Source organism: Lissotriton helveticus, chromosome 5_1, assembly GCF_964261635.1.
Source record: "Lissotriton helveticus chromosome 5_1, aLisHel1.1, whole genome shotgun sequence".
NCBI lineage: Eukaryota > Metazoa > Chordata > Amphibia > Caudata > Salamandridae > Lissotriton > Lissotriton helveticus.
The window spans coordinates 1,280,848,211-1,280,871,733 of NC_136065.1; the positions used below are offsets into that span (position 1 = coordinate 1,280,848,211).

Consider the following 23,523-nt stretch of genomic DNA (forward strand, 5'->3'; position numbering starts at 1 on the left):
AGGCCCACTTCATTAAAGTGAAACCCCCAAAGGTCTGTGAACTTCGCTCTAAAGTCCATCTTGTTAACGGCCACAGTGACGCGGGCAGAATAAGTTAAAGCCATTTGTTTTTCTATACAATACCATTAGCAAAGCAAATGGCTTTAACTTAATCAAAGGCGAGACCTATTGCATTTTTAATGCTCGTTTTCAAGTTAGCCGCTGCTCACTTTGAAACTGTCCATGTGGTTGATTTTCAGGCCTAATGAGAGTACTGCATACTGGAAAGGGAGCTGCCTACCACAGACCAAGTAATTTCTGCCTCCAGGTTTGGACTGTCTCTTTGGCGTGCACTTAGATTTTGAGGGCTTTTTTTTTTTTTTTTAATAAGTAGCCTCTTGGCATTGCTGATGTTGCTGCTGTTGGTACGTTCTGCGGGTGGATTGAATCCTATGTTGGCAATATCTGGGATACTTGGTATTGTACTGTTCCATGACAAGGAGTTTCCGCTCTTCCACTCTTGCAGTCTTTAAGGGTTTTAGCTTAATTTTTCAATCTTAGCATCTCTTGCTCTGAATGTTGGCAAAACACGGTTGAGCTAGAAAAACTTATACTGGACATCAACTTCTAAGATGATGAGCCTAGGGTGCAGACAAACCCCTTGATAATAGACCATGGTAGCCAGCTATGCACCAAGTACAGCAGCACTTATGACCAGAGTAGCAACGAGGGAGTCTTCACTAACAATTTCCTGAAAATCTTGCTACCAATGTTTAGGAACATCATTCAAAAACTATCGCATACCATTCGATATTTCTCTGTGGTATCGGACCCAGCGGGGTCGTAAAACTTGTAGATGGGGAGCAGTTGCAGCTGTGTTACACATTTTCCTGACCGTTATATTCATCCTTTTGCTCCTTCTTTTGGAGGAGCAATGGTCGATGAGTGTTTATTATTCCACAACTAAATAGTGCAGCTTGGGATTGGGCTGGAGAAGAAGATCAGAGTCTTGTGGTGGCCATATGCATTTGTTTTGAAGTCTTGGTGTCACTGCTTGCACAAGGAGGAAGCAGCAGAAAAGAGAAGGTGGGATGATAAAAACTAGTCACTGGATTTTGACTGTGACGGATGCCTCTTCAACATGCTCTTCCTAAGTGACTTCAAAGGAGAGGGATATGCCATCAACTTATGGTCTCTCAAACTAGAGTGCTTCACACGGATTATGTCGTCAACCTGTGGTGGCACCCCACTGATGATCCTTCCTTAAACAGAATATCCTCAATGTTGGCTGTGAATGACCTACAGTGATGTTCATGACTGTTTTTGGTCGCTTTTTTCTTTTACTCATCTGATCCTCCTCTGGGGAGGTCTTTGAGGTGAAGGCTTCCTCTGGTGGTGGCCGGCTGGATGGTTTCCATCTTTTTTTGCAAACATGTACTCGGGTTTCCACCGGAGCATGACACTGATCAATCCTGTATTGCTCTCTTGGAGATTTTAGGCAGAATTCACATTCTTTCAAACAATAAAAGGATTTAAGACACAACAAATGTGGTGTGGGTCTGAAGCAGCCTTCTTCACTCAACTTGAGGGCACTTTGAAAATAGTGAAGGCATCTTGGCTAGAAAAAGCAGATAGAGAACAGTTCGTTCTGTAGATTTCAGTAAAAGATGATGAGTGACAAAGAACGTTATCAGAGAAAACTCTGAAAAAACAGAAGCGTGAAAACCTTCAGGTGTCCTGGAATCCCAAACCAGATAAAAAGAATGATTGAGGAAGGCCATACCATCATAGTGCATCATGGGTAATGGAAGCTCCTAGTCTCTTAAAGGCACAACATTCTATTTTCACACCTTTATAATGAAAGCTCATCTGCTTCCACTTTACACTCAATGATAGGCAGATTTGGACTGTTTTTACATTTCAAATCATGCAATGTAATTTATAGGGATTTTAAACATACAGCAGTCTAGATTTCATAAAACATCTTGCACAGGATAGACAGAATATTTATCTATGTTGACAAACTTTAGATCTGAAAACCAGGAACCAGTTGGCATACTTGTCATAAATTAATGGATATTCTATCAAGTCAAAGGTGTTGCTTTATCTACACTAGCTCGACTCGATCCCACTGGTTTTAAGATAGGGTCGTTTTCAGTGTTACAACGTACCTGCAACAAAAGAGCAGGCTCATGTATTTTTAACCAGCTCCTGGCAATTTTTTTTATCTTTTCCCATTTCACTAGCATTGCCACCTTCATTCTCATACACTACCACTAAGGAAGGGTCACGGTTTGGATAATAAATGAAAATGCTTAGAAATGGGCGAACAGCATCTTAATGTGACGCACTTTGAGATACTGTGTAACATTACAACTCATAAGCATGTTAGGGACTCAGTCTGAACAAAGATAGACAGAAGGTTTGGCTTGACAGCCAATTTGCTCATTAGTTTTACTTAATTGTGGTGTACAATTAAACTCATCTGAATCCTGGCAGGATTGGAAAGAATGCCTGCCAGCTAGAGTCTATACATTGTATCAAACTTGTGGAAAAGGGACGGGGGAAACCCCGAACTCTACTTACCACAGACGTCCGCTTCTTAGAACGTGGCTTGGTTTTCTCCAGATCAGCTATGGGTTCCTTTTTCTCAAGTTCTTGCTTCACTGCAATTTTAGCTTCTTTCTCTGTGGACAGATTAGTGACAAAAGGCCATTTGAAACCATTAATTGCCAATAACATGGCATATATAGATTCCCAGGATGATACACTAACAGCCTTGAATACTGCATATGCAGCTTGTAGTTTAGAGTGGGAATAATCTAAGTGGCATGGGCAGAATGTGTACGTGCACCTAAAGAGAGAATGGTCCTGAAACTCTGCTACAGCTCATGGTTAGCTCAATTCAACACAGATGTTTCCAAATGAGTGATTCTTAGTTGCCCCAGAGCTGAATGATTGCCGCATTATCAGGACATCATGCTTATAGTCCTGAGCTTTCCTTTTCACAAATCATAACCAAGAGGTTACCCAATCTGGTTAAAAAGAAGCAAACAGAGTGAAAACTCCTACAGTGCATGATTGCTAAAGGATTGTCGGGGAGAGGATATGTTGTTGTCAAGAAATTTACGAGTAAGATACTTGTAACTATAATTCTCCAGCTGTGGCATTTTTCACAGACTCAGTTATTTCTGGTAATCATGCTGTCAATTCTCCAAAAAGAGAACTATAGGGAACACATTTAATACAACCTAGATTGTAGCCTATTCACAAAAGCTAACAGTCAACGAGCCAGAAAGGCGTTGAACACTACTTCCCTAGTGGCCACCATACTTTAAATTTACTTAGCACAACTGCATAAAGAAATATGTGATCATAATAAGTATGATCACAGGGATTTCGGAAATATAACCACTGGACACACGTAAGTATAAATTTCAAACACAGAATTGTTAATAGATACACATGCTTGAAAAGAAACAGTTGGACTGCCCTAAGCAAGAAACAAACAAAACAGGGTTTCATTGCCAGAAACAGCATTTCACTATTGGTGAAATCAATCAGTGATCTGAAAGTGGCAATCCGTTCTCACACACTTTCTAAAGCAGCAGTTAAGACAAAAGGGCATCAATACTTCACCACAGCAACCAAAAACAGAGTACTATACGCTATCTATATAAACCACCAATAGAAGCAAAATGCCATCTTAAGACAATTGACCACGATAACCAGATTTAAATGCATCTTTATTGCTCACAAAGTGAATGAGCAATAAAAATGCCTATAAATCGTATCGTGTTAACTTGTCACATTTGCTCACTTTCAGAGACAGAGGTCAAGTGCATTACAATTAGGGCAACTACATTTTATTTATTTATTTATTCAAAGTTTTATATAGCGCGAACAAGATCCTTACAGATATCAGAGCGCTTCACAGAGACAGGGGTAGGGGCAGCAGGAATGAACAAAGATAATGGGAGCAGTATAATAATCACTAACATAGTAGGATAACAGTAACGTACAGAAACATATCAATATACAATCAGGTAAACAAGTAATATAAGACGGCACAAGTCATTGATCCCACTACAGAAGGGTGCAGGTAAACCGTGGGTGTGTGGATGGCTTATACCAATTTCTTAGGATAGAGAGAGCACTGGGTGGGGGCATCGGGAGGGTGATTCAATAAACCAAAGTGTATCATATATTGATCGGTAGTAAGAGAGTAGCGTATAGTGCCAAAGGACAAGGTGATCAGTGATACAAAGCGATGCAGAGTCTCAGATCCAGCACCTATAAAGTTCAGGAGATCTTGGCCAGAAGGATTGTTTTCACCTCTTTCTTGAAGAGTGCAGTGGAGGAGATAAGCCTGGTTTCAGGAGGGAGCGCATTCCAGATCCTGGGTGCCATTCCTGAGAAGGAGCGCTTGTATGTTTTTTCTTTCCGGAATCTACGAGGTTTCAGGAGTAGATTTTTTGTACTTCTATTGGATCTCGACCCTCCTGATATAGACAACTTTTGAGCGAGGTAGTTGGGTGCATTGTGGGGCACGGCCGAGTGTGTCATTACTGCAATTTTTAGCTGTATTCTGGCTTCAAAAGGCAGCCATTTTAGAGACTTTAAGTCTGGGGATATATGCGAATGTTTTCTTGAGCCAGTAATGAGTCATGAGTAATGAGAATGTTTCAAGTTACTAGACCTGCAGGTCTAGTCAAATATTTATGATTTTTCGAATCCCTGCCTTGAACATGGGGAAGAAATAGACAGCTCTCTCCAACTGGGACAGTGTTTCCAGGAGGATCTTGTATTCCTGATGGAGGACATGCATGCCTGTTTTGTAAAAAGAGTCTGCCTGTTGGATCACTATGTGGTATGCCGCAGTGTCGGCTGCAGCAGAGGACCTCATATAGTCATCTAGGTCAAGATATCCTGGGGATCGACATCATCCCTCTGGACACTGGGTCAAATGGTGCCTCGTAAGTGTTGGCAGGGTCAATGGGGCTGTCTTACCTTAAGAGTGGGGTGACACCTCTGGTAACTGTGGTGCCAATTGAGGTGGGGAACAAAGCAAGTGAAAGAGCAATGTAAGGGAGAAGGCTTGATTCCTCTCCTTGCGTTCCAGAGAATAAAAGTCTCTGAATGTGGTGCTATTGGGAGCTTTATTGAGATTTTCCCGGTCTAGGATTGGATGAAAAGTCTTATGCTTGCATCCAGCTAATGCAGTCTCTGTGGGATAGGTTGCTCTGAACTGTTGCAGCAGGCAGTCGATTGAATATGCTCTGCCACTGGTGATTTTGGAGTCGAATGAGGCCTTGGGATTTACAATAGCTTCCAAGGCTGAACAGAGTTGGTGCCGTAACATCTGTTTAGAGGAGCGGGGATGATAGTGCGCAGTCTCTACCGGAGGCCTCCTGGGATGCTTGCTGTGCCTGTCGGTGCAGAACATACTTACAACCTTTGTTAGAGGGCAGGATGTTGTTGAGGAGAGGAGAGCCTTTTGTTGTTCTTCCTCCTGGCCTCTGGACTGGGAAGATTGCTAATTGGGTGGGATGCCAAAGGGCTGGCCTCATTTCCCTTGATGTTGAATGGCACCTGTTCTCTGAAGCGGTTTGGATGAGCTGTCGGAGCTTGCCTCTGCACAGGCCCACATTTTTTCCCCTTCAATACAGAGGGTTTTCTTTCAAGTGGTAAGGGAGGCAAACCAGACATGTGGTGTTGTCATGGTAGTGGTGGAAGTTGCAAACCTCCTAGTGATCAGACCACAGGTATTCGGCTTTGCACTTAGGACAATATTGAAATGGTATCTGTTTCATCACCGTGAGTATATTCTTTGCAGGGAAATCTAGTAACAGGGGTGGGCGCCCACAAAGAGGGACAGAAGTCATTAATAGCCAAATGACGAGGCTACGTCCATCCGTCTACAGAACATGGACGACAAAGGCTTCTGTCCAAGAATTGGAAGTAAATTCCATCGTCTGGGCCTGAAAGAAAGCACAGAGAACTAGCTGAAACTCTGAGCCCAGGTAGTACAAGTCTGAACCATGCACATTTCTAACTAAGGGAGGAGACAGTACACCTTTTGACTCCAAAGACAAAAGAAAAACATCTTGCAAGCATCCAAGCCCAACACCAGAAAGCAGGAGTATGCCAAGCATGTGTATCTACAGCAACACATACTGTGAACATAGTATTACCACAGATTATTTGTCTCTTCTGTTGAATGCATCTTCCAGCAGATTCAAAACCTTATGAATGAATCCCAAAGCATAACTTCTTTTTGAGGTATTGCAGATTAACCAAGGAATTCACAACACAGCCCTGGAAAGGCACCCACTAATGCTTGACGCATTGTGAGACATTAATGTTTCCAAAAGTATTAAGAGACGGCCATATGGCTGTCCAGCAGATGTTAGCCACCGTAACGCTTTGAGAAAGAGTCACAGAAAGAACCATAGCCCTGGCGAAGTGGGCACAGCAGAGGGTCTTTCTCTTGCTAAAGGCATAGCAGATGTTGAGCCAGACAGGGTACTTCCTGCTTTGCACTGTGAAGAAGACACGATATGGAGAAGTTTAGCACTGTCACTTCAGGGGGGATTGGGGGGGTTACTACTAGTAAACCTCAAGCAAGAGATAAGCCGCTACCGAGGAAATTCCCCATTGCTACGCCCACTGCCACAGGTGAAGTGCCTCTCAACACAGGGTCTGTCACAGAATCTGAATGGCATACCCTAAGACAGAAGTCAGACACTGCTACTTTGCAAGGCGGATCACCTGCAGCACAAGCTCATGAATGTGCAGATACTGCTCTGGTGCAGACTAGAGGCCTCATACCGAATAGTTTCTTACCTGTTGGTGTCGTTTTGCAGCTTGAAGATCTTTCTGGAATCACTATGATGTGCATTATTCCGCGGTCTAGTGGTTGGGTCCGGAATCGTAGTCTTTTCTCTTTTTTTTTTTTTTGTAGCCCAGGTGGGCGTCGACGTCCCACCTTTTGGTGTCCTTCCCGTGAAGTCGCACGCTTCCTGCGGAAGCTCCCACCCTTGGGCGCCATCTTCGGATTTTTTTGTTTGTTTGCGAATCCTTGGCGATGTTCAAGTAAGTTATTTACCCGCTTTGTCCTTCAATGCGTCTGTTTCAGTATTGTCCTTGTACTACCACCTGCTTCTTCAGCCTCATCTTTCTGGCGGAGGTGGGTGGGTTCGCTAGTGAATCCAGAAAGATCTTCAAGCTGCAAAACTACACCGACAGGTAAGAAACTATTCGTTTTGCAGCATGAATCTTTCTGGATTCACTATGCTGTGCATAGACTTTGTAGCGGTTTGTTATGTTTGTGGCGGCTGGGTGGAAGACGAGCATGGATTGTTGAATATATGTTGAAGCACCTTCTGTCCTACTTGTGCTTCTTTGTTCATTTGTATATCCACGCAGTAATGCTTAGTGAACGTGTGCACTGAAGCCCATGTTGCCACCAGGCATATATCTTTAATGGGTGTGTGAGCCAGGAAGGCTATAGTTGCTCCTTTTTTCCTAGTAGAGTGGGCCCGTGCCCCCTCTGCTAGTTCTTGGTCTGCTTGTTTGTGGCAGAGCAGTATAGTTTGTGTGATCCATCGCGCAATGGTTCCCTTTGTTACTGGTCTACCCAAAAAACTGCTCGCGAAGGACACAATGAACTGCTTAGTCTATCTGTGCTCCTTCGTTCTTTCTATGTAGTGCATTACTGCCCTTCTAGCGTCCAGGGTGTGCAGTGCCCTCTCTGCGCTTGTGGCCAGTTTCTGAAAGAAGCTCGGTATTTGCACCGACTGGTTGATGTGGAACCTTGACACCACCTTTGGCATGAAGTGTGGGTCAGTTCTCATCACCACCCTATCATTGTGAATCTGGATGTAGGGTTCGTATAGCGTTAGCGCCTGTAGTTCGCTCACCCTGCGCAACGATGCGATTGCCACTAAGAAGGCTGTTTTCATGGTTAGCATTTGTAGTGAGGCCTTATGAATTGGTTCAAAGGGCGCTTTCATGAGTTCTGTTAGGACTAACTTAAGGTTCCATGCCGGTGGCGGCATCCTCTTTGGAGGTGCGATCCTCTTTGCCCCTTCCAGGAATCTCTTCACTATCTGTGATGTAAATAAACTCTTCCCTGTTTCTCCTCTTGTATAGGCTACTATAGCTGCCAGGTGTACTCTCAGCGAGGATGAACTTAGCTTTGCCTTAGCAGGTGCGTCAGATACCTTAGCACCGTTGACTCTCTTGTCATCTTCTTGTGTAGCTTCTTTTTGCTGCACCATTGTGTGAACCTCTTCCATTTCGCCACGTAGCACCTTCGTGTGCTAGGTCTCCTCGCCTCTAATAGTACCCGCAGGGTGCTCTCAGGTAACCTTAGGTGCGTGAACTCTATGTCTTCAGGAGCCATGCTACTAGGCTGAGGCTCTCTGGCTCTGGGTGCAGTACCTCCCCGTTTTGCATGGAGAGTAAGTCTTTCCCTATGCCGAATTTGTGAGGAGCGCCTTGTGCCATTTCCATTATCTGCGAGGTCTGCCTGGCCCACTGTGGTGCCACCAGGATCAGGGTCATGTTGCTGGTTCTGCACTTGCTGAGTACTCTATCAATAGTATCGGGGGAAAAGCGTAAGCAAATGTTTTTGACCAGCTTATCCATAGGGCATTCCCCAGGGATCCTTCCCCTGGTTACCTGGATGCGAAGCTTTGGATTTTGCATTCAGGCGTGTTGCAAATAGGTCTATTGTCAGTGTTCCCCACCTTCTGAATAGCCTTAGCATCTCCTGTGATTTGAGCTTCCACTCTTGGGATGCGGATGTCAGTCTGCTGAGCCGGTCCGCTTCCACATAGTCTTTCCCTGGTAGGTATATGGCTAGCAGGTCTATTTTTAGTGGGATGGCCCATCTCCACATCTCCTGTGCTAGGTTTGATAGCGGAGCTGATTGTGTTCCTCCCTGTTTGTTGATGTAGAACAATGTTGTGTTGTCCGTTTGGATCAACACTCTGGCTGTACAGTTTTGTCTGGAAGGCTTTCAGGGCGAGGTACACGGTCTTTAGTTCCAGGTAGTTGATGTGTTTTACCGCATCCGCTGGAGTCCACAGACCCCCCCACCCTGAGCTTGCTCATGTGTGCTCCCCATCCCTTCTGGGATGCGTCTGTGGTGATGGTCACTGTTGGGGTTGGTGGTGCTGGAGGCTTCCCTTCTGTTATGTTCTTCTTGTTCCATCACGACATCTCCTCCTGCACTGCGTGCGTTACAACCACTAGATCTTCCCAACTTCCTGTAGCTTGTGACCATTGTTCTCGCAGCCATTCTTGGAATGGTATCATGTGGAGGTGTACATTTGGTACCAAATGTATGCAGGAGACCATCATGCCCATGACCTTGCTCGCTGTCCTCACAGTCAGAGCTCGCCCCTTCTGGTAGAGGCGCGTCTCTTTCAGCAGTGCCCGTGTCCTTATGTCGCTGGGAAACGCCTTGCTCTGTATGGTGTTGATCTGTGCTCCTAGGAAGATTTTTACTTGCTCTGGTTCCATAGAGGATTTCCCTTAGTGAATGGAGAAACCCAGGTCCACCAGAGTACTTGTCACGCGCTCTGCGTGCTCCTTGCATGTCCTGTGCGAACTTGCCTTTATTAGCCAGCCGTCTAGGTAAGGGTATACATGGATCCCTTCCCTCCTTAGGTGCGCAGTCACTGCTGCGAGGCACTTGGTGAAGACCCTTGGTGCGGATTTTAGTCCGAATGCTAGGGCTGTGAATTGGCAGTGATCTTTGTTGATGGTAGACCTCAGTAGGCGTTTGTGCTGCCTGTTCATTGGGATGTGCAGGTAGGCATCGTTGAGGTCTATGGTGGCCATGAAGTCTCCATCACTTATTTGAGGAATGAACTCTTGTAGGGACGTCATCTTGAACATTTGTGTTTTTACGAACTTGTTCAGGAACCTTAGGTCTAGGATGGTCTCAGTCTTTCGTCCACCTTTGGCACGAGGAAGTATGTGGAGTACACTCCTTTGTTCCTTTCTTGGTATGATACTGGCTCGATGGCCCCCTTTTTTAGGAGGTCCTCCGCTTCCTTTTGAAGTAGCTACAGCTCCTTTCCTGACTGCGCCCTCTTTTTCGGCTTCCTGTTTGGTGGTGTCCTCTCCAGGTCTATGCAGTGTCTGTACTGTATGATGTTCAGTACCCATTTGTCTGTGGTTATCTTCTTCCACTCCTGGAAGAAATGACAGCCTGCCTCCTACAGGTGTTACATGTTCACAGATGTTTGGTCCGTGTAACCCTGTGTTGCTCTTTTTGTGCTCCACTCGGGGAGGATTTCTACGGGTGGGCATGTGTTTCATGACTGAGTCACTTAGAGGTGGGCTGTTGGCCCCCTCTCTTGTTTTGTCCACGTCCGTTTACTCTACCGCGAAAGGACTGGCCCCTCTGTTGGTGCCAGGTTTGTTTCTGGTGCCCTTGTTGTGACTGCTGGAATGTCTGGTGTGACGTTCCTGGTTGGTTACCCCCCCCCTTCCGTTCGGTCTTCGTGACGGGGTACCCCTCTTTGTTCCTCTGAATTGTAAGGCCCCCATGGACCTTGTAGTTTTGTTTTCTTTCTTCAGCTGGGTGAGATTTTCATCCACAGGCGCCCCAAACAATGTCTCTTCATTGAACAGGGTGCTTAGGATGTTGTGCTGTACCTCCGGTTTGAACCCCAAGATCCTGAGCCAAGCGCGCCTTCTCTCGGTGACTCCCAACATCATCAGTCTGCTGGACGTGTCTGCCCCGTCCAAGGCTGTTTTGAGGCAAATATTTGCCACATTTTTCCCCTCTTCCACAAGGTGTGAAGCTCTTTGCTGGTACTCGTCTGGGAGGTGCTTTATCAGCTGTCCGATCTCGTCCATAATCTGGTACTGGTGCCTGTTTAGCAGGGCGTTTCAGTTTGCCATGCGCCCGTGCATTGCAGCATTTCTTTCTATCTTTCTCCCAGTTAGGTCCATCCTCCTGCTTTCCTTGTCTGGAGGTGGTCCCGATGTCGTTGGCACATTCGCCCTCTTCCTGGATGCTGCCGCAATAATGGAGTCCGCAGTAACACATCCTCGGATGTATGGAGGGTCCTTGGTGGAGTGTTTATGTTTTTTCTCCGTCCTAGGTGTTACGGACCTGCATGTCGCTGGTTCCTTGAACGCCTCTTTCCCCTGTGCCATGACACTCTCCAGCATGGGGCGGTACTGGCTCCTAGTCTGCGTGGGGAGCAGGGTCTCCAGGAGGAAAAATGCCTTTTGTTTCTCCTCATCCAGCTGGACTCCAAAAGCTGTTGCCGCGTTCTTGACGACTATACTGTAGACCCCAATGTCGTCTGGCGGCTAAGGCCTCGAACGGTACGTGTCCATGGCCTCTTCCGGGCTCTTGGTATCGAGGTCCTGCACTCCAGGTCCTGTGTCCCCGAGGACGCAGATCCGAGGGTGGTCCGCTGATAGTCTTCACCCTCGTCTTCGTAGTAGAAGGCTTCTTCCTCCGGGTGTTCCTGGATTTCGGGACTTTTCGGCGGCTCTTCGGCCTCGAAGTCCTCCTCCTCTTCCATGTCGACGATCACCGTGCTTGGCTTCGACGGAATGTAGTACCTCTTCATCCTTTCGTCGAACTCCTTTTTCCTTTGCAGGATGTTATCCATTTCGGCCTCGAGCCGTCTTTTCTTTCTCTCCATTTCGGCGGCCTGTTCCGCGTTGAATGTGTCAGCTGTTCTCTTCGACGTACACTTAAAGGTCGAGATGGGCCTTGGGTCCTTTGTCGGCGCCGAAGCGACCTTTGGATCCTTCTCTTTCGACGTCGAACGTTCCTTTTCGGGAACGAGCTTCGACGACCTTGGCTTTTCGCCGGTCTTCGCTGCCTGGGAGTCCTTTTCGAAGGATCCGCTGGGCTTTTTGTCCTTTGACGCAGCTGTGGGCGTCGAGATTTTCGGCGCCAGTGCTCCCTTCGAGGACTTCGACTCAGTTTTTCGAGAGTCTGCCTCAGACTTTCGAGGCTCTGTCGAGGGTTTAGGGGTCGTCGACTCTCCTACCTCTTTAGAAGTTTTCTTATCGGTCTCTACGACCATGTAGTCGTCGTTTTCTCTGGAGACGTTGTCTTACTCGTCAGTCGAGAGCCCCAGGTCTCGAAGGGACGGCGGTTGACCCTTGCCCTGCATGTTGTAGTTGGCCCTTCTCTGTCGCTCTCTAACCCGGAGAGTCTTCGGTGTAAAGGCGTTGCAGTCCTTGCTCTCATGGTCGACCGGTAGGCAGAGGTTGCAAACCGGGTGCTGATCCTTCTGCGCATATTTGTAGTGGCAGTTACGGCAGAATTTAAAAGGAGTGTTGTTTATTTTGCGCATTCTCCGTTGGACGTCAAAGTTTTCGAAGTTCTCCTTCTTCGTCATCGTCCCGGCTCGATGGTGTTACCCCTTGTCGTATCGCTAGTCTTTACGGGCAAAATCGACTGTCTTGTGTCTTCTTTCCCTCCAAAACTCTGGAGCCACTCTGGAACAATGCAGACCCAACGGCAGAAAAAAAGAATCTGAAGATGGCGCCCAAGGGTGGGAGCTTCCGCAGGAAGTGTGCCGATGTCACGGGAAGGACACCAAAAGGTGGGACGTCAACGCCCACCTGGGCTACGAAAAAAAAAACAAGAGAAAAGATTCCGGACCCAACCACTAGACAACGGAATAATGCACAGCATAGTGAATCCAGAAAGATTCACGCTGCAAAACTTCATGTTGCTTAGATGGGCTATCCAGGCCAGCAAAGAGGGGCCTGTGACAATAGCTTGCGTGGGGCTGAAGGAATTGGGCCTGTCCACGAGTGTAGTTCCAGAAGAACTAATTGGAGGATTTGCTTCTAAACAGAGTGTAGGTCTTTATTCTGGAGCCACTGTAGTCGAAGATATGGCTGGCAGGCTTTCATCTCTCATCAGGCTTGTGGCACAAACAGGATGACTGCGGCCAAGTAGACATTTGACCCTACTGGCAGGAAAGTTCAAATTCAGAAATCAATTGTTTGGCTGATGAACTACAGACTTTGGAGGATTTAGTTACAAGACCATCATCAACCTCAATATACTCGGTGCATATTAAGTTGATTTCTGAGGCAGAAAAAATCCTCTGCATTACAATTACAACTAGGTCAACTGTGGCCAAGTATTCCATCAGGCACCACAGGACTACAAGCTTTGCAATTTGGAGGTCTCTCTCCAACACAAGCTGCCAGGCAGACAGAGGGAGTGTGCAAATAAGAAATACTGCCTATTAATACTGGCTTAAATGGGTTACTCACCATTAACCTGCAGTACGGTAAAAGCAGGCACAAGGAAGGCATTCTACTTTATAATTGGCCTGCATCTGGACAGCCAATGATGCACAACATTGCATTTGTGACAAGCTAAGACCCCAATGGCAGCGTAAACCAACCTTGAAGGCACAACTACTAATAATTAAGTTGCAGGGCCAGGGCCACGCCTCAACATAGTGGTGAGAGTGTTACCGCTAAAGCAAAGTTTCGGGATAGGTTCAGCAGGTGATGAGCGGGGCAATGCAATTTCATGAACAGACTCTAAATAGTATCACCTGATTAGCATGACCTATTAAGCCCTGCGGAAATACAGCAATTTCCATGAAACTGCTTGGATGAAAGGCACTTTGTAGAATTTGGGGGTTGCAGGTGTAATAGGGTGCTTCAGTCTATCGATGAGCACTTTATTACTTTAAGTAAGTATATGTTGCTTGGGTGAACGTCTATTATAAAGAACATGATGGAATTTAGCATCAAATCAAAAAGCATTTGTAAATCGCAACACTGTCACCCCCTAAGGGTTTCTGGGCGATGTGTCTCAGTAAAAGACTAGGTCTACAGTCTTTCTTTTTGCCAGCAAGGGGGCTGTACGGAGGTGAAGGTTGTTCCAGGTCTTGGCAGAAATGTAGGAGAAGGAGCGACCACCGCTTAAGCGGATGGAGGGGGTGTGTGCGAGAGTGAGTGAAGTGGAGCAGAGGTGTCAAGAGGGTTGGTCGAAGTTCAGTTGATGTAGCCATTAATGAAGGATACCATTTTGAATTTGAGCTTGTGAACAGAGATCTCAAGTGGTTGTCAATAGAGGTTTCAGTAGCACAGATTCTAAATTAAAGTGACAAATTGTTCACTGCTCAAGGGGAGGGGGTGGGGGGACGAGAATGGGGGTTGGAGACTGTTTCCAGAAAGGAGGTCTCAGTCAGCTAAGCAACTTTCACACTGTTATCCACCTATAGTTACAATCCCATTCAGTTTTCTGTAGCCTCCATAATTGAGAAGCAGAACAAGCAAATTCTTAACCGGTCCCTCAATTTCTTGCCAGAAAAGTACTTTCATATCTTGCACTCTTTGTGGCATAGGCTTAAAATGTAGATGGTATATATATACACAACAATGGGGCTTGAATACTGTTTTTTTCTTACTAGGAGTCTTAGCATTTGAGCAAATTCAAGAATCCCCTCAAATCAAGACAACCAAGAGTGGTATACCCTATAAAGAAAGCAAAACAGACACACGTGAAAAGCATGAGTTGGACGTAAGTTATACCAAGCACAAGAATCGATCTTCAAACCAGAGCCCTTACAGCTAAAACACCGTAAAACAGAATAGCGCTGAATGGATTCCCTTTTATATGATCAATTGTACAAAATGTGAACTGATGTTCGAGGTTGGGAAAAACAGCTTAAACCCTCTCAACTTTATGATCTGTTAGGCAGTTCAAACAATGCATCCAACAGGCCACATACTATGCAGCATTTCAAGTACACTGTAGTACTGTTAACATTTCTACTGGGGATAGCCAGCAGGATACTGTGAAATAAATCAATCAAGTACATTTATGAAATACCCACTGCTTGAGAGCTTGTTTGCAATGCAAAATTGTGAGCAGGGTGTATAACTAAAACAAAATAAAGTGGGGATATATCGGTATGCACCTTACATTTAGGGCATAGATATATCTAAATTCAGTGTCGATGAGACGGTACCAAGAACACATTTTTGAATAGACCACAAAGTTAAATCAGAGTAGTAAAAGTTTGTGTTTCGTTACTGTACCAAATCAGAATTAATCACAGAAGCAGTTCAGCGCTTGGTATCAGCACATTTCACAATCCAAATTATTTAATCAATGTAGTTATGACAAAGGAAACAATTCAGTAGCAGGGGTACAGTGCGTTCAGTTTGCTTACCTTTCTCACAGCTGACTGTTGTGCAGGACATTCTTCGTCTCAGATTGTGAGGTTTTATCTCTTGTTCGTCAACTGGCTCAGTTTTAATGCTGATGCCCTTCAAAAGATAAAAGTTACCAACAGGATTAGAACACATTCCTCCTAACTTGAGGTTTCCTTGAACAAAAAGTATTTTCCACAAGTCAAACCAAGTTTTTCTAAATGTACACCTTGTTATTCATGGAAAGGCAAAGTTGTGAATTTCTCCAGCAGCTTGTGATTATATAACTATTGACACCAAAAGTCTGAATTCCCAGAAACAGGAGCCATAATGAAACAGGAGCTGTCAAATTGATTAAGGGGATTCTCTTGAGGATTTCATTTAACTAATTTAAACAAGTATTGTTTTCATGAAGGCGGCAAAAGGAAAGTTCAGAAAAATGTTCAAATCCACCGCAGCAAAGAATATGTTAACATATTCATGCAATGTAGTATGGGTCGAGTCTTACCTCGGCTCTCATGCGCTTTGCTCGCCTTGCGGGCATACATGTGTCCGGTGGTTGAACCAACTGCCGCTGAGGAATATCATGGGGCTTATATTCCTTATCCTTTGTGTCAGGGCTGAAATCCTGCTTCTGTAGACACTGTAGAGGATAGACACAAGACCGCTAAAGGATGCTTTAAAGCATGATGTTCACAGTTCGTTTGAGGGAAAGCTCTTAGCAATTAGCAAGTAAAAATAATGACAGTTCTGTTAGCAGGTCTTATTAATTAATTAGTTTTTTCAGTTAACGAGTCTGATGCACACAGGACTGGTTTGGAGGTAAATTAAAATTAACACAAGTAAGAAAAAAAAAACCTATGCTGGTGAAAAGGATGTATGCTTCAACATTCTGCAATGCTTTAAAAGTATAACTTTCACACCAAGATAAAGCACGGCAGCAATTTAGATTCAATAAAGGGAGACTGTTCAGTCCCTCTGCAAAGCACCATCTTTCTGTAGACAATCAATGGGAGCAATTATACACAAAACGGTACTTGGTGAACAAAGCTGTTGGCTTGCGCTGTCACAGACCATGCTTCCGAGTCTTTTCTGGCTACACAAACAGGCACTGAAAAGGAGCAAAAGCTTGGTCCACGCTTGATAGAACCCACATGTAAAAAGCCACAGCACCATCACTTACAATCGCACAGACAGAAGCTCACAGGGGGCAGGGATCTCATTCAAAAACAGAATCAACGAGTTTACCTCTACCAAAAAAACATACTGTAGAATTTTAAATGTCCTTGGAGGTCTACAATAAACAGTGTGAAACGGAAGTGTGGACGGAAGTGTACATCCTTTTTCATTAAATCTTACTAAATTTTCAAACTGACAGGTTTTACTTTAGGTATATAAATAAGAAAAACCTGGAATCCCATTTTAAAACTATCTTCTGTGCTTGAGTGGCAGAGTTGAACTCTATACGAAGAAAACTAAAAAACAAGGGACAAAGGGTAAAAGTGGGTAAACTGGCTCACAGGGTTCTGCGAACTGCTCTAGCAAAGCGGCCATCATTTACAGTCTTCCCCTAGCAGGAATATCCTGACAGCACCAGTAAATGTTGCTCTAGGCTGCAAGGGAAGAGGATGCTTTGCAAACACAATGTCAAATCTTAGGACAATCGAGAAAAAATATTTTGAAATATCCTAATCTGCCACTACGAGCCTGGTAATTTCATCAGGGATAAGCATTAATTGTCAACTGATGGAGCACATTTGTAAAGTGCCTAACGGCGGACAAAATATACAGACTCGGAGGGATCAGCTCAGCTGGACGGTTGTGCTGGGACTCTTCAATTAAACGGGACTTATTTGATCATGCCGCCGTCTTGGGGTTCCTGAAATTAATTACCAATTACAGACTAAAGGTCTTATCCACGGAGGAGAGAGTGAACTTTGATACCGTCAGACAATGCAGTACTTCCAGGTAACAGCAATGACTCTGGATGCAAAAATCTTTGTCAATAAATACAAATCTTTCACTCATTTCTCCTTCTGCATATACGTTTGATGAAACCTACACAAAGTGATGTCTAGTCTGAAGTCACCCAAGTCACCGTCTCCACCACCAGGAAAACAACTCATGGCCTAACTCTCTCTATCACACCTTCCCACCTCTTCCCTGGCAGGGCTACCATTACTATCTACAATAACGGGATTGTCCTAATTCAATCCACGGACAAGAACCTGGAACTACTAGACAACCTGTTCCCCAAGTTCAAAGAGCACCTCTCCAAGCCGCGGACCCCCACCCAGAACTCCACCAGCACTATCACCCCTGACGTCGCAGCCCCCACCTACAACACCTCTACCCCCAGCACCCCAGTAAATGGCCCACCTGCTGTTAACGCCCCACACTCCCCAAGGACAGTCACAAATGTCTCCACCTCCTATACTAGCCGCCCCTCTAACATGACCCCTTTTACCCCCACTCATACCCCCCCATCCCTCTCCCCCTGACATAACAACCCCCACCCACAACACGCCACCATCTGAACACACCACCGCTCGGAGTTTATCCACCCCCCTCCTATCCCCCCCACGGCAGACCCCTCTCCCTCCCCACTCTCACCCACGACACTCTCACACCTGACATAACAACTCTCACCCACAACACGCCACCACCGGATCGCACCACCATTCGGAGCTTATCCACCCCCCCTCGCATCCCCCCCACAGCGGACACCTCTCCCCCCCCAGCTCCCTCCCCACTCCCACTCACGACACTCACCCTCCCAACAAAACATACAGAACATAGCGCCTCCCCTACCTTAGCATCCCCCTCTCTCCCACCTCCTATTCTCAGCCCTCACTACCCACCTGTCTCCCCCACTGTCTTCAGCCTTCACTCACTCTTCTACTCACCAGCACCGTCTCTCACTGACGGCGCTACCTATGCCTCCCACCCACCGCCTACGTCACCCACACCCCTCGCCCACAAACACGCCCACACTTTGAATGCCATCCCACTCATTAGCACCGCAGAACCTTCCAACAACGCTAGTATATCCCCTCCCTCGATACCCTGCCTGTTTTCCAGCTCACTACTCAACCAGTCACCAATGGCTCTCACCACCAACCCCATCCCCAATCCACCTCCTGACCTGACTTTATCCACCCTCCAACAAGTCAAAGAGGATATTCTACAAATCAAAAAAGATGTCCACGCAATCAAAGACCTTCTCTCCTCACAGCCCAGTCTACCTCCCACCATCCCTCTACCCTACAAACGACGCACCCTCCCTACATACCCTCGCCTCCAACGACACCCGCGCTGGCCGACTATCCCCGTTCGCAATAACTCCCAGCGCCCCCGTCATGTCCTCAACCCACTGTCGGACCGCGACCTATGCTCTCTCCTACGCTCTTATGGCCCAGGTCCGGTAAAACACATATCCAACACACACATCCCCATACCCACAATTCTTACAAACCCTCTGAGGCTCCCAACACTCAACAACAGAGGTTCTGTCCCTAACAACCTCAGAAAAGTTCCACTCACTCTAGAAAGCTCGACCACCCTTCTCTCTCCCAAACTCAAATGCATCCTACTCAATTGCAGATCGGCCCAGAGACACTCCTCCGACATCGCTGATCTCGTCTCAGCTATGGATCTAGACCTAGCCATTCTAACGGAAACGTGGCTTACTGAAGCCTCTACCCAGATTATGGACATACTAGTCCCCCCCAATTATCACATCATTAGGCTGGACAGGTCCCCTGGCAAGACGGGCGGGGGCATTACATGCATTTTTAGGAGCAACCTCTCCGTTACTAAAGTCAACTCCCCCTCCCTTTCCTCCTGTGAACTCCTCTGCCTCGACATCACCAGCGAGGGCAAACAAGTTTGTGCTTTACATCTCATCTATCACCCGCCTGGTGACAATCTCAGATTCACCCAACAACTCATGGACATGATCACTTCCAATGCCGGTCGGCAGACCACCCAAGTCTACCTGGGCGACTTCAATCTCCACTGGAACGATCAGAAAGACACAGTGGTGAATAGTCTCAAAACTTTCCTTAATGCGCTTGACCTCACCCAAATATGCGATAGACCAACACACGACAAAGGCTCGATACTCGATCTCATCATCGCCAAAGAGAAATCTACACAACTGGAGGCGATCCAACCCTGCGACTGGTCAGATCACCACATTATCACCTTCTTTATCAATGAAAAAGTTAAACCTAACCCGGCTCAACCAATCAAATCCAAAACATGGAAAAGGGACATGAAGAATCTTAACCCCTCTACCCTACCTCCACACATCGGCAATCTCCTCCTTCCCCCCTCAGGTGCCTCGGATGTTCAATCACTGACCGACCACTACCTTGACTCTATGAATACAATAGTCAATGAAGTCGCCCCACTGCAACTGAAGAGTCTCCACCAAAATTTCTAACCCCTGGTATGACGATAGACTCAATGACGACAGGCGTACTATGCGAATGGCAGAGCGCACCTGGAGATCGGACCCTTCAGCACTGCACCTCAAAAGGCTTAAGAACAAGAGAAATGCCTACTTCAGGAAAATAAAGCGCACAAAGTCGGACTTCTTTAGCCACCAGTTGGACCAATCAAAAAACAGGCCAAGAAAGCTGTTCGAACTAATCAAGACCCAAACAAAGGCACAACCCTTACAATCAAACAGCACAACAAGCGACACCCCACACTGTGAAGCCTTCTCTGCTTTCTTTAAGCTAAAGTCTGACAACATAAGAAATGACCTCATCATGGATGTAAGCCGATTCCCCAACCACACCAGAATGTCTAACAATCAACCTAAAAACAAGGCATCCTGGCTGTACTTCGATACCTACTCGGAAGAAGCAATACACAAACTGCTCTGCACCTTGAAGCCCTCTAATCACCTCACTAACCCTCTACCTGCTAATGCTGTAAAAGACTTCATCCCCTTGCTCCTCCCTCTCTGGACCAAAATCATCAATAGCTCCCTACAACAAGGCCTAATTCCAGACTCCCTCAAGGTGGGGCAAGTCACGCCTATACTCAAGAAACCTACAGCTGATCCGTCTGACCTAAACAATTACCGACCCATCACCAACATACCCACCCTGACCAAACTGCTGGAGAAATGTGTCCAACTCCAACTAACAAAACACATTAATCAATTTGACCTCCTCAACCCTCATCAATCAGGCTTCCGAGCGAAACATAGCACGGAAACAGCTATGACACACATAATTGATGACGCCCTCCAAATTCTTGATTGCAATGAGTCCTGCCTCCTCATCCTTCTTGACCTCTCTTCAGCATTTGACACGGTCAAACATGAGAACCTGCTGGAGCTGCTAAGCACTAGAATGGGTCTATCGGGAACTGTTCTCAAATGGTTTTCGTCCTTCCTTCACAACCGGTCTCAGAAGTTCAAGATCGACAATGTGCTATCTACACCTGTGCCTGCAGATCTAGGTGTCCCACAAGGATCCTCCCTCTCCCCCACACTGTTCAACCTTGTCATGGAACCGCTCGCCACCTTGCTCCAAGCTTCCAATGTCCAATTCCATATGTACGCCGACGACACACAACTTTACCTAAAGCTACAGTCCCCGGAAGATATCAAACATCTGAACTCCACACTTATTAACGCTCAATCTTGGCTGGCCGATAATCACCTCAAACTAAATGCTCTGAAAACTGAGTTCCTACTCATCTCACCCCCGGCGAAAATTTCCACCACCCAAACCTGGCTCAATAATCTAACAGCACTCAATGTCCAACCTACCATCGTGGATTCGGCGAAATCCCTAGGCATCACACTCGACGCCAAGCTCAACATGCAGCAGCACGTTAGCAAAGCCACAAAAGGAGCTAATTTCCAAATCAACACACTGAGGAAAATTAAACCTTTCCTCCCTGCCGAAGACTTCCAAACTGCTGTACAAGCTCTAGTCATCCCTCGAATAGACTACGGAATTGTGGCCCTCAGCGGACTCCCGCTATCCACAACAGCACCCTTAAGAGCCTCCCTGAACGCTCCGCGAGACTCATTACTGGCTCAAGAAAACACTCGCATATATCCCCAGACTTAAAGTCTCGAAAATGGCTGCCTTTTGAAGCTAGAATACAGCTCAAAATTGCAGTTATGACACACTCGGCCGTGCACCACAATGCACCCAACTACCTCGCTCAAAAGTTGTCTATATCAGGAGGTTCGAGATCCAATAGAAGTACAAAAAATCTACTCCTGAAACCTCGTAGATTCCGGAAAGAGAAAACATACAAGCGCTCCTTCTCAGGAATGGCACCCAGGATCTGGAATGCGCTCCCTCCTGAAACCAGGCTTATCTCCTCCACTGCACTCTTCAAGAAAGAGGTGAAAACCATCCTTCTGGCCAAGATCTCCTGAACCTTATAGGTGTTGGATCAGAGACTCTGCATTGCTCTGTATCTCTGTTCACCTGGTCCTTTGGCACTATACTTCTACTTGATGGGGGACATTATTACGCTACTCTCTTAATACCGACCAATATTTGATACACTTTGGGTTACTGATTCACTCTCCCGATGCCCCCACTCAGTGTTCTCTCTACACTAAGTCATTGGTATAAGCCATCCACACACCCAAGGTGTACCTGAACACCTCTGTAGTGGGATCAATGACTGGTGCCGTCTTATATTACTTGTTTACCTGTTTGTATATTAATATGTTTTATGTATGTTATTATTATCATACCAAGTCAGTGACTATTATTCTGCTTCCATTATCTCTGCTCACTCCTACTGCCCCTACCCTGTCATTGTGAAGCGCTCTGATATCTGTAAGGATCTTGTTCGCGCTATATAAAACTTTGAATAAATAAATAAATAAGTCTACAAGTTCCAAACACATATTTCTGCCTTCAACTGTGGTTTTACAACTGGGATATGAACATGCTTTACTCACACTAAATAAATCTTCCCCATTCATGAAATTAGGAACAGTCTGTATTGCTGGCACGCCCCAAGTCAGACTGTTTTGGCTACTCTTGACAATTACATAAGCACACTAACCGGAACTTCTGAAGTTAGTCAGTTTGAGCAAATCTTTATAACCCAGAAATGAGGTTTTGATTGGTAAATGGCATAGGGAGGGAAAAGGGTGAATTCTGCTTAAGGTGAGATTTATCAAAATGTCAGACCTGCATGTATATCGGTCATGTTTCTTGCAAAATGAGGGAGCAGACCGCTTCCAAAACATGGGTAGTGGAACAGCTATCAGACTACAAGGTTAGGGCAAGGTGGGTTTCAATAACGGGGTGCATTTAATAGCTTTTGTAATTCGTAATCCAATAAGCACATTTTCGTGAACACTAGCTTCGTTGCAATAAACAATGAGTTGTAAAAGCCTCAATTTTCCACTTAAGGAACTTTCACCATTTTTGCTTCAGGTGCTCTTGGGCCTTCTTGAGATGAGAAATTAAAGTCAAGCAACAGGTACCTCAAATGTTTTTGTAGGTGGGTCAAGATCATGCAAGGCATTTTCAAGAACATTAAACCGTTTCAGTTTAACAGTTTGTTTTATACAGAAAAGTAGTGCATACAGCATCAGAGCTAAAAGCTTGGATGTCGTAATTAACTGCAAAGAATCCAGCACAACAGAAAAGCGCACAAAGCTGTGGCACGGAAAAAGTAAAAAAAAATAAAAGGACAAGTCCAAAACGTCATACTATGTACAAAGACCTGGACTGACTACCTGCAGCTAGTAAACTCCTTTAGATTCCAATAGTCTACCTAATGCTTTGAAAGTCTGTTTGAGGGGTGCCAAACTGTTCAACAGTAGCCCAAAAAACACCCTTTATAATACTAGGTTGACCTGAAACCAGACATCTAAGCAGGTTCAACGTGAGCTGAAACAAGCATCTAGCACTGGAATGTATTTGGGAACAATTTTAAAAGGAGTCAAAAATATATGTGGTACTGACTTGCCTTAGCTGGAATAAGGAAACTCCTAAGTCGATAAACCAGCCTCCCATTTGACCATCTCCCCATATTAATCAGTAATGGAATATCGTGGTAGTTCAAGAATGACTAGGAGTACTCAGTACAAAACAAACAAAAAGAAAACCTTTGGATGGGAAGAGAACAGAAAAGAAGTTCACAATCCCAAGGCTATACAGTAACTTCAGGAAGTTTGTTTTTTCTAGGTATCTTCCTCTTCTTTGCTCTAGTGTTGGACTCGCTGCAATACTCAATGCTTTCACAAAAATTCACAAAGCCATCCACAGTATACCAAATGCACATTTCACAAGAGGAAAAGTTACTACAGGCAATTCAGAGATCTGCAATGCAGCTATTTGGAGATCAATTACACTATAC

General features: G+C 45.6%; 1 protein-coding gene across 2 annotated transcripts in view; it reads right to left on the reverse strand.

The window, feature by feature from the left end:
• Positions 1-23,523, reverse strand: part of KDM5B (lysine demethylase 5B) — an 877,335-nt gene that overhangs the window by 668,625 nt on the left and 185,187 nt on the right. For both annotated transcript variants that reach the window (XM_078644101.1, XM_078644102.1), the window contains 3 exons: positions 15,668-15,802; positions 15,180-15,276; positions 2,566-2,666 (listed from right to left, as the gene is read on the reverse strand). In XM_078644101.1, coding sequence (XP_078500227.1) covers positions 2,566-2,666; positions 15,180-15,276; positions 15,668-15,802 — 333 coding nt within the window. The remainder of the gene's footprint in view (positions 1-2,565; positions 2,667-15,179; positions 15,277-15,667; positions 15,803-23,523) is intronic.